This window comes from Pholis gunnellus (genome assembly GCF_910591455.1).
Source record: "Pholis gunnellus genome assembly, chromosome: 2".
NCBI lineage: Eukaryota > Metazoa > Chordata > Actinopteri > Perciformes > Pholidae > Pholis > Pholis gunnellus.
The window spans coordinates 1,896,781-1,908,388 of NC_136536.1; the positions used below are offsets into that span (position 1 = coordinate 1,896,781).

The 11,608-nt window shown below is 46.4% G+C and overlaps 1 protein-coding gene across 1 annotated transcript in view; it reads right to left on the reverse strand.

Moving 5' to 3' along the window:
- Positions 1 to 368: 368 nt before the first annotated feature.
- LOC306707806 (cyclin-dependent kinase 18-like) overlaps positions 369 to 11,608 on the reverse strand; it is a gene marked incomplete at both ends in the record, with an annotated part of 15,138 nt that continues 3,898 nt past the window's right edge. The window contains 13 exons of the mRNA XM_079175427.1: positions 369 to 472; positions 1,421 to 1,498; positions 1,606 to 1,696; positions 1,779 to 1,821; positions 2,115 to 2,220; positions 2,314 to 2,411; positions 2,927 to 3,047; positions 3,850 to 3,973; positions 4,208 to 4,270; positions 4,436 to 4,530; positions 4,639 to 4,753; positions 4,836 to 4,892; positions 10,184 to 10,309. Of these exons, the coding sequence (XP_079031553.1) occupies positions 369 to 472; positions 1,421 to 1,498; positions 1,606 to 1,696; positions 1,779 to 1,821; positions 2,115 to 2,220; positions 2,314 to 2,411; positions 2,927 to 3,047; positions 3,850 to 3,973; positions 4,208 to 4,270; positions 4,436 to 4,530; positions 4,639 to 4,753; positions 4,836 to 4,892; positions 10,184 to 10,309 (1,221 nt within the window). The remainder of the gene's footprint in view (positions 473 to 1,420; positions 1,499 to 1,605; positions 1,697 to 1,778; positions 1,822 to 2,114; positions 2,221 to 2,313; positions 2,412 to 2,926; positions 3,048 to 3,849; positions 3,974 to 4,207; positions 4,271 to 4,435; positions 4,531 to 4,638; positions 4,754 to 4,835; positions 4,893 to 10,183; positions 10,310 to 11,608) is intronic.

An 11,608-nucleotide genomic window follows, 5' to 3' on the forward strand; every position in this document is an offset into this window, starting at 1 on the left:
TCGATTCTTTGTTCAATAACTGTTTAAACTGAACTGTGTAACTGTTGTTCTGCACTAAAGATGTTCTAGTTCTCTCTACTTCTAGTCATGATGGTTCTGTTTCCACAGAGGAGCAGAACTCTGACAGCAGCGTAACAACGCCGCTACACGGTTCAGAGCGTTAACGTGTGTGTGTGTGTCTCTGTTCAGGGAATCCACGGAGGGAAAGTGAAACAAACCAGCGTTTAGTTCAGTGCAGCGAACATTGAGCGGAACACAAAAGTTCAAAATGGACAGAAGAAAAGAGCCTAAAAGAGGGGGGGTTGGGGGGGGGGGGGGTGGACAGACAGAATGAAAGAGACCGTATTTACCAGAACGGTAGAGGCCACTCAGCCAGTAGAAGTGGAGGACAGATTGTGACTCTGAGCCCTGGGATTGGCTGCTTCTCTCTGGAAGTACTGCGAGGGCGCTGAACCCAGCTTATGGGCCGTCGCTTTTTTAGGGTTAAGGGGGAGGAGGGGGGGAGGGGGGGAGAGAAGGAGGGGAGGTTGGAGATATTGAGTTTTTTTTTTGTGGAGGAGGGCACACAAGGGAGATAGAAAAGGATTCAGGAGAAGATGAACGGAAGAAGAGAGCATGAGACAGTTTATCAGAACATGACAGAAAGGAAAGAGACACAAGACAAGCTAACAGTCGGTTACAGAGGACGGGGGTCAAAGGTCGGGGCCTCGGGATGAACGTCTGCTCAGGATTTCGCGGACTACAGTTTGTAAATATATCGATAAACTTCTGTAAGAAGTGGAAGCTTGAAACAATAGACGTGGACGCTGTGTGAGACACGAGAGACGACACGAAGCGAACAGAGAGAAGAAGAGGACACGGAGTCTGTTCTGTAGAGATGTGAAAGCCCCGCCCCCTTTCCAGCAGACCACCATGAGACATTATTTCAGATAATATGTGAACGGTATAGTCAACGAGGAGCGATAAGTTAAGTGTTTGATCCCGTTTGAATTGTGCCGTGAATCACGCACACGTTTGTCAATATAAGAGATCATTTTAACTGTTGAAGTACAGAAAGACTTCACACCCTAAAGTCTCATCGGTTTGTGGACGGATGTTTTGAAGCCTCTACTTTGGCAATTCGGCCGTCGCCAAGTTGTTGTTTTTTTGCATCCAGTGAACAGGAAGTGACCGTATTAGGACTGAGGAGGAGTGACGTCTCTGGTAGAGACCTGTCAATCACTGTGTAGCCCCGCCCCTAAAGCATCCCTTTTAAATTGACAAACATCACACGAGTAATTCATGGCACAATTCAAACGGGACCAATGTAGACTAGCGTACATATCTTCTCTGAAATAAGGGTCCACTGTGGTCCGCCTAAAGGGGCGGGACTTAACCCCTTAACCCCCCCGCCCACATCTTGGTATCTGGGAGGACTCACTTGACTCTGGGAAGACTGAGGATCTCTTCCCCGGATCCTTGTGGAGCTGAATGCCCTTCACAGAGAAGATGGATGCAGCTGAAAAACAACAAGACGTTCGGTTGAAACAGTTTGTTCGTACACTCCAACGTGTGTGCGTGTGTGTGCGTGTGTGTGTGTGTGTGTGTGTGTGTGTGCGTACTCACTGTCAGCCAGCGTTTGAACCTGCTCCCCGAAACATTTGAAGTAGGAGTGTGTGAGGGCTTCCTCGGCCGAGACGCGCTTCTTAGCCTCAAACTGTACGGAGACAAAGAGTGTGAGGGGTCGCACGCTTCTGTGGACGTTAAAAGTGTTCATGACTGTGAGAAATGTTCGTCACCTGAAGAAGAACTGAGAGCAAGTCGTGTCCGTCGTTGTCTATCCTGAGACACAGAGAGGGAGAGAAAGCCGTGAGGGAGGGGGGTGAGGGGGGTGAGGGAGGGGGAGATAATACAGAGGCTCTTTTGGTTATATTTGATTCTTTGAATTTAAAAAACAGCACTCTTTAAGCCCTGTTGCCCCTTTTTGTTAACTCCAATAAACTTACATTCTTCAACGAGCCGGCTCGTAACATAAACCATTTCAACACTCGACCACAGTTCCTACTGGGATGGGTATCGTTAGGATCTTATCGACACACACACACACACACACACACACACACACACACACACACCTGGGCGCGTGGTTGACGAGCGGCTCGGCTCGGTATCGGGGGAAATTGTACGTCTTGAACTCTTCACTGGTGGTGATGCCGGGCCAAGTCTCTTCTGTGGGAGTACCTGTGGAACACAAAGAGGATCGGTCAACACACACACACACACACACACACACACACACACACACACATCTGGATTCTACTGGTGTCGTCTCACCGAGGATGCGGAATATGAGGTGCAGCTCGTCCTCCACGGTGGATCCGGGGAACAGAGGTCTGCCGGTGATCATCTCGTAGAAGATGCAGCCCACTCCCCTGGGAACACAAACACAGACATCGAAACAAATGACAGACGAACAGAGTTTCATGTTGTTTTTATCTGATTCTGCTCCATCGGATTACTGCAGAAAATAAGTTCACACCAAACGCGAAGCCAACGTTCAGTACGAAGACGTGAACGAAGCTGCTGTACTAACGAACTGTTATCTGTTTACTCAATATTATTGAATTATGTCTCGATTATTGTGTTCGTTGTTTATTGTTATGCACCATTCACCGAGTCAGATTCCTTGTATGTGTAACGTACTTGGCAATAAACGGTTCTGATTCTGATTATTTGCGAGAGATTCGGCGTTGAGATTCTCGTCCTGTCGTCACCGACGTTCAATCAGAAACGGTGTGAATTTTAAATAACATCAGCCGTCTGTGGGCACCAAGAGCTCTGAGGTAAACCTCAAGTTTGTACCGAGTATAAATGTTCGTGCATAAACCAGTTTGTCTATGGTATAAAAATAAAACCCGACTTTGAGATCCTGTAGATGTCTGCTCACCACATGTCGATGGGCGTCGAGTACTCGGTGGAGCCCAGGAGAACGTCCGGTGGTCGGTACCATAATGTCACCACCTCGTTGGAGTACGTCTTCGTAGGAACAGACTTGGCTCGAGCCAGACCTGAAGTCAAACACAGAAAATCATCTTCCATCATGTGAGTATCGCTTCATCTTCTCCTGGTATGATGGTCAGAACTCATCAAACCACAATGAAGACTGAAGAACACAGAGGAATCCACCGACTGGAGTTTGTACATGTTCAGGTTATCTCCTGAAGGGGGCAGCGTTGAGTTACTTCCTGTTGGGCTGCTCTCTGGAGAAGTTGCCTTCAGGGCCTAGAGGTTCTTGCTACTGAAAAAATGATGTTTGAAGATGCTCGATTTCTGTTGACTGCGATACATTACACGAGGATACAGTTAGAAATACTGTGAAAGATCCGTTTTTTGAGATATAATTAAGAAATGAACCACAACGCATCTGACACAACACCGGAATGTTTCCTTTGTTTCATGAACGTTGGAGATTTGTTGAGCAGAAGCTGTTAACAGTTAGATGTTATGATGCATTGTGGGATCGTTTGTCTGGTAGAGGACCGGACCTTTGGGCAAAGTTTGGTTTATTTATATGGGAAGGAAGATTTCCTAGAAGAAGAAGAAGAGAGAGAAGAGGAAGAAGAAGAACAGAAATAAGAACAAAAAGAAGAAGAAGAAGAAGATTGACAAAAACAACAGCGAGCTTTAGAAGTACGTTTAAATATGCTGAGTATGTAAACCTGATGCTATTATCTGTATAAATGAGGTGACGTTGTTCTTGTGTCACCGTTCTGATGAGAACATTTAGTGATTCTATATATGATCAAAGGGAGATGAGAGGAGAGGAGAAGCCCACTCAGATGAACACGGTGAGTTCAGAGGTGGTTTTACCAAAGTCGGCCAGTTTGAGCTCTCCTTTCTCATTGATGAGCAGGTTCTGAGGCTTCAGGTCTCTGTGGAGAACCTTCCTTCTGTGGCAGTACGCCAGACCTCGTAGCAGCTGGAACAGGAAGATCTGGAGAGGAAGACTCACTGTTACACACGGGTCATTACAGGAAACATCCATAAAGAACAGCACACACTGATCTAACAACATGTTTAATTATCCCCGAGGAGTCCAGCGGCCTGCTGACATGTTGTTACTTTCTAAAGATTAAATCTCTGAGATTATTCTTTATTACAGTCGTTGAAAATATGATTTCATTCAGCGGCAGTTCTTTGGTTCCAGGATTGTTTCACGTTGACCTACCTTCACATTGTGAACGCTCATGATGCTCCCACAGTCATCCATGTACTGCTTCAGGTCCTTCTCCTGAGAGGACACGGGGACAGAGACAGACAGACAGACAGGAAGAGAGACAGACAGAGACAGAGATAGAGAGACAGAATATTTAGAAATATTTAGATTCCAGTCTAAAGACACACACACACACACACACAGACACAGACACACACACACACACACACACACACTCACCAGGTACTCGAACACCAGAGTCAGGCACTTGTCCGTGTGGATGATGTCGTGGAGGGTGACGATGTTGGCGTGCTTCAGGTCCTTCAGTAGAGACACTAGGAGAGGAGGACGCATCACAGTCAGATCGCGGTTCTCCGATTGGTCGACAAAGACCGAGGGTCCCAACAACACTGACCCACGTGGGTCTCATGAGACCAGTATACCTTCTCTGATAGCGGTGCAGGGCGCCCCCTCCTCGTGCTCCAGCCGGATCTCCTTCAGAGCCACCAAGTTGTCTGTTAACTTGCTTCGGCCCTTGAACACCGTGGCGTACGTCCCCTGCAGAGACAGGAAGCGTGTTTAATAAAGCAAACCAGAGTGTTGGAGGAGTTCGTCTCTGATCTTTCTCCATTGATCTCACCTCTCCCAGTTTGTCCAGTTTGATGTAGGTTTCAAGTTTCCCAAAGCCGATCTCAGACTGGAGGAGACAGAGAGAAGAAGTGTGTGTGTGTTAGCACTGAGTCAGTTTGCTGTTATTGTGGCTGCAGCCTGATTGTGGGCCAGACGAGAGCGCTCCACCATGTTTGAGCTGAGTGGCTCGAGAACCACGTCCTGCAGGCTGTTAGTTCAGATTCCAGTCCTGTTGCTGTTGACGTTTGGCCTACAACTGCAGGGTCTGAGTCACCCGGCCTTGTTGTTCTGTGTGTGTGTGTGTGTGTGTGTGTGTGTGTGTGTGTGTGCTAAAGCATTAGCAGTTACAGGATGTTACTGAGCATCTCTGCTGCATTAGTAGACTTGATGTCCTTTAATTAAACATCTCTCTTGAATAAAGAAAAACTGGTGAAAATGAACCTTCACACGTAAGATCTGCCTCATTCAGCCGTCAACTCCAGGCGGCAAGCTAATGCATTCTCTCTAGTGTCCACCAGGGGGCGACTCCTCTGGTTGTATAGAAGTCTATGAGAAAATGACTCTACTTCTCTCTTGATTTATTACCTCAGTAAACATTGTAAACATGAGTTTATGGTCTCGATCTCTAGTTTCAAGTCTTCTTCAATACAGCATGATGTTCATTTAGTACATGATGGTCCATTTAGAGTCAAACAGACCATAAAGCAGGGGATGCTTTAGGGGCGGGGCTACACGGTGATTGACAGGTCTCTCTTCACTCCTCCAAATTCCAAATATGGTAACTTCCGTTACAACAGGCGACAGCGCTCTACCGTTACATAGTAAACCAGCTACACACAATCACACAATGGCTAACACACAAAATCCTACCCAGCTGACCCATCAGCTCGTTAGTTTGCACGCCGTTTAAATACATAAACCCCACACACATCCTGAAACCCGAGAACAGAGTTCAGCTCTATTCTGCCCTCAACACAGAGTCGACTCACCCTTCACCTGGTTCCTCTGACCAAACAGAGAACTTAGCAGCACACGTGTTGAACCTCCTTCTGAATGAACACATCCCAGAATATACAGACCCACAGACAAAACCACATTCACAACGTCAAAGCTGGATCCATTGAGCAGACGACTGTATGTCTCCTTGTTGTAAAATAACAAGCTACGCTGGTTAAATCTGATCTACATCCCTATGATGTGATGTCATTGTCTGCTGCACGTGTGTTCTTTGGCCACAAGAAGTCAGTATAACAAAACACAATCAAACGCGACTCTTCCCTCCTGCTAACCTGATTCATTCTAAACATCTCTATAGATATCTGTACGGTGGGTTCAGTTCATAAAGGTCTGGCTGCATAATGTAGCGGCTCCTGGGTTTGGAGGTCATGAATTATAGATGTTTGCAGCTACGTCAAGCTGGGACACCAACAAGCCTGTTAGCTGTCTCCTTCCCTCACTTATTTGTCCCTCAGTCAGGGTTGTTTCAGCCACGGTTTATTTCCCATCATGAAGTTCATATGAATGCCAGGCCGACGCTCGTCTATGTGCATGTAAGTGTATGTATGGGGGGGGGGGGGCGTCTCCAGTGACCAAGTTAGCTGATGAAGCATGTGATCTCTTTAAAGGCATGCCTACGAGCCGTGAATATGTGTGAGCATCACGGACTGTGAATGGGAGTGGACTGCGGTTTAGAAGCTCATTGTTTAGATTTTTGAGCATCTCCATCTTGTTTTTTTAGCTGTCGCCATTCTGGTTATTGACCGCCGCGACTCTGCTGTCGCCAACCAGAAGTGACACGAGAAGGTGGAGCTAATTTTCAATAATTTTCTCATAGACTTCTATACAACAAGAGGAGTCGCCCCCTGATGGACACTAGAGGGAATGCAGCTTTAACACACGAACACATGACTTCACTTTCCAGAACCGGAGGTTGTCGCTTGCTTTGAATGTGTGTGCGTGTACTTAGAGTATGTGCAATGTACATATATGACTCTGTAGGTCAGAGGACTTTTGTGATGAGACATGCAGCCTATGCTTAAAAGTAAACACACACACCCACACACACACACACACACACACACTGTTTCCATCTCTGTTTGTGACAGCGGCTGTCAGGAGCTGCTGCTGAGCCGTGCTGCTCCTTTGACAGGGGAGTCGGTCTCATGAGCAAAACACACACACATTCAACAAATACAGAACACACACACACACACACACACACACACACACACACACACATTATGGTCCCCCCCCCCCCGCGCCCGACATCCAACCCACTCCAGAAAATACATCTGTTGCCTCTCTCCCTGTTGAAGTGTCTCTCAGACAAAGCATTACACTACGCAACTGCACTCTCCGTCTATTTACGTCTTTTTGTGTGTATGTGTGTGTGTGTGTGTGTGTGTGTGTGTGTATGTGTGTGTGTGTGTGTGTGTGTGTGTGTGTGTGTGTGGCTGTGTGTGCTTTCGAAGGCATCGGGTTCATTTCATTCCCAACGCTCCAGTGAGCTTACTCAGCAGAACTAGGTCAGACCAAGTTTTTTCGTGACAAAATTAAAGCCAAATAAAAACCAAACAAAATGCGTGTTGGGTCCGTCAGCTTATGGAGGAGCCGAGGAGACAGACAGACGGACCGACAGGCAACAGAGTGAGACATGTGAGAGGTGTGTGTGTGTGTGTGTGTGTGTGTGTGTGTGTGTGTGTGTGTGTGTGTGTGTGTGTACAGCTCTGATGTGTATTGAGAAGAAAGTCCATTACCTCGACCACATTTCATTTTTAAATAGGGTTTCTCCTTGTGGCGCCTGTAAGGGCTTGATGGAGAGGAGAGAGAGAGAGAGTGGATGGATTCAGAGTATTGAGTGGGAGATGGAACATGACGGCCTTCTGCTAAGAAAAGAGGTGGCAGGAAAGAGGAGGAGGAACGAAGAACCCTTTCATTAACATGATGATAACGTGTTCATCAGAACATGTTGCACTGTGTCAGCTTGGTCATGTGAACCTGCTGATGGAAACAGACGAGGTAAAGGATCATATGTCGGCGATTGTTTTTTCCTCTAACTAAGATGTTATTAAAAATTATCTCTAAAATCTGTGCTCTACTATGCATTTAGAGTAGGGATGGGTCTTTGCAGATACAGACACTGCAACACGTTTGTAGTGATTTGCGACAACAAAAAACCAAGATGGCGGCGGCAAAAAACCCAGATTGCGACGACCAAAAACCAAGATGGAGACTGCCAAAAACCAAGATGGCGACGACCAAAAACCAAGATGGAGACTGCCAAAAACCAAGATGGCGATGACCAAAAACCAAGATGGAGACCGCCAAAAACCAAGACGGCGACGACCAAAAACCAAGATGGAGACCGCCAAAAACCAAGATGGAGACCGCCAAGATGACCAAAAACCAAGATGTAGACCACCAACCAAGGTGGTGATGACCAAAAACCAAGGTGGCAACGGCCAAAATGCCAAACTCTTCGCAGACCACAAACGAATTGGTGCACTTCTCACAGTCTATGTGTAGCTCTGACAACTTGACGGAGTAGGAGAGGGGGGCGGGGCTTAGCAAAAGGTCAATTGGATATTCAGTTCCACAGTTATAAAGTTATGCAGTATATACGTACCTGCAAGGTTGAATGGGTTAGAAAGAAGTGAGCATTGCATAAGACCACTAAGTGTTAAGTAGTTTGAGATAAAGTGACATCCCGTTCCTCAGCACCATGGAACACTGAATCTCATTGGACCGCTGTGAATAATTGATTATCGATTGGCAGCAGCCAAGAGAGGAAACTGATACCAACCGAGTTCACTTGCATTACATTGGAAGCGATTCAAAGATCAAAGTAAATGGTTTCAAATGTGAGAGTCTGTAAAAGGACACCTGACTCGTGGTCCACGCTACTGTGACAAATGAAAAGCACACCGACAGACCGAGACGCCATGACATCAGCGTGCTCAGAGGCATCTCGTCGTTTTCAAACCTGCACTCATTCAGGTAAAGTGTAACCGGAGGAAGCACACGGCGATTAGACATTTTGGAAACTGGGTTTCCAATGGGAGCTGCTCAAACCACTCAAAGAGCTCTATGAGGAACACATAACAGCTGTGACAGTAAGCCTGGAACATAACGTGTACTGCACAGTCAGAAGGATGCACTACACTAAACAAAGTTAACACGATTAGCATCTCTTACAAAAACAATCTAGCTGGGCTGTAGCTTCCTACAAACACTCTGCAGGCTCAGCAAGAGGACCTGCTACTCAACACACACATCCTTGTTTTCAACATCTTCCCTCTTTTTAAAACCATGCCTTGTCCTTTATTCCCTATAAAATCCTCCAGTCATCCCTCCCTCTTGCTCTCTGGTTCACTTCAAGGTGTCCCGGTGTGTAATCCTCGTCAGGAGAGAAGCTGCAGCAGATGAGTCCGACACTGCATGCTGAATTATTGATCGATCTATTACATCACATGCACGCACACCAACCCTTAAAGACACACAAACACACACAAGTGGACAGACCCGGGAATGTTGGACAATGTCCTCAAACAGCTCTAAAGTTGATCCCCCTTCTTTACACCATAAACCTGTCTTCAAAGATCCTTTTCCCTTCATCTCTGCGAGACTCCTGCAGAAAAGCTGCGTCATTAAATCTCTTCAAGCTGAGAGCCAGAGGGCAGGGCACCGGCCCTGTTTAATAATTACAGTCAAAATGGTCGATGGAGGGCAAAATCCTTAATGCTTTCCCATAGTACACCGAGGCTTTTGGTAATCAGGTTTAAAGCTAAATGTATCAGTGAGGCAGACTGAGGCTGAGAGGCAGAATGAAACGGGGAATCTAGATTTATTTAAAAGTGCACCAAAACAAAAGATAAACAAAAGTAATGTGGAATAAATTGTGACCAAAATAAAACCAAGTGAGGACTTCAGCAACAATGCAAAGAGCTGCATATTCATGACTATATCTGCCTATTCCCCCCCCCCCCCCCCCTATCCATCCCACCCCCCAGATTCATACCCATAATGCTCTTGGCCTGGATACATAATACAGAGTTAATTCATCCCCCTACTGAGCCATTGTAAGCTCTATAGCATAACTGGTAACAAACGTGTTTAAAATGAGCCCATGTTTGTGTGTTAGCGTGTCAGAGTTAACGGCCTGAGTCAAACACTTTCGTTTGTGCGTGATGTCGTTGGAAGTTCATATTACCTTTGTTTCACAACAAAAGCAGCAGCACAAACCCAGCTGTGGGGAACAACACATCGCCAAAGCAGCTGACTGAAGCTGGTTTCAGCTGCTTTGCACACAAATACACAGATGCAGATAAAAACCACACAGAGAACACAATGAGTACTGACCAATGAAGCGCGCCGTAGCCTGCGGCTCATGGGTTTGTCAAAGGGCGGGCTGTTCATGGCGAACTTCTCCAAGTAGCCCTCCGGTAGCCGGATATCAGCGGGGAGAGACAAACGTTTGTTTATGTCCTGAAACGGAGAGAGGGGGAGGGACAAAGGGGAAGCAAAAAGAGGTCAGAAATATAAATCACATTAAAGTAGTGTTTTATTGACTCTCAATGGCTCTCAACATGGCGACAGCTGAGCTGGTGGCTTGCAGCTAATGGTGCTAACAGCGCTGACAGTGCAAACGTAGAAATAGAATAAGAGTAAGACGGACATTGAACTGTTTCCGAGGTCTTTTGACGAGTACAAACAGAAAATGGGGTTTTTTTTGTTAGTTGTTATGGTGGCAGACGGGTGGCTAGCTAGTTAGCTATTTAGCTTGTTGTTCTCCGGGGAGTGAGGCGGAGGGACCATTAGACCAATCAGCCCGCTGTTCGACTCATTTCCTGTACCCGGTGTAGCATTTAAGCACGGTGGAATTAGCTAGCTAGCTAACTAGCCAGCTGCCCTCTAGTTGGCGAGCTATCTCATCTTAGCTCGTCATTCATCTGTTGATAGCAATGTGCTTTCCTACATTGTGACAAAAGTGTGTCGATGAAGCAATTTTACAACGGGCACAATGGCAACATTACAGATAAAAATGGCCGCCGCACTGACCCCCCTGCTACGTTCATTTGAAAGGGAACTACAGTATACCTCTAGATAAAAGCTGTTTGCTGCTGTACTAAAGCTGCCGTACATTGCACCTTTAAACAAGAGCTGAACATCTGTCAACCACAATTTATTCTTCTTGAATTGAAACTTGTACAGTGGAGGCATGCATGAGTTTTCTATACCCGTTATAAACAATTTAGATGCATACGTGTTTAAAAGTTATTCACTTCTACAGCATTGATGCCTGAATATGAGATGATATATTACATAGTTGATATGATCATGTTCTATTTGTGTCTCTGTATAAATGTCTGTCTGTAGCTTCGTGTTGTTTTGCTGTCTGAATGAGATTACCAGAGTAAATAAATCATCAAATAAATGTCTCCTACGGCGCTGTTCTGCAGTATTTTGTTAATATAACAGTGAATATCCGCACCAGCTGGAATACCGCTGGAATTTCCTCTCCCGACCCCGCCCCTTTGCTTGAATACAATTTAAGTGGTGCTATTTTTCCCACAATGCATCAGCTCTATATGTGCTATCCACGTAGGACGTGTTCGCTGGTAAGGTGCCAATCATGCGTCGTCTCCATGGCAGCGGTGGCCCGGCTGGCCCGGTCCCAACAGCCCCGCAGTGTGTCCTCGATGCAGCGCGTGTGAACCGATCGGTGTGTTTACATGTGAGTGTGTGTGTGTGTGTGTGTGTGGGGGGGGGGGGGGGGGGGGGGGG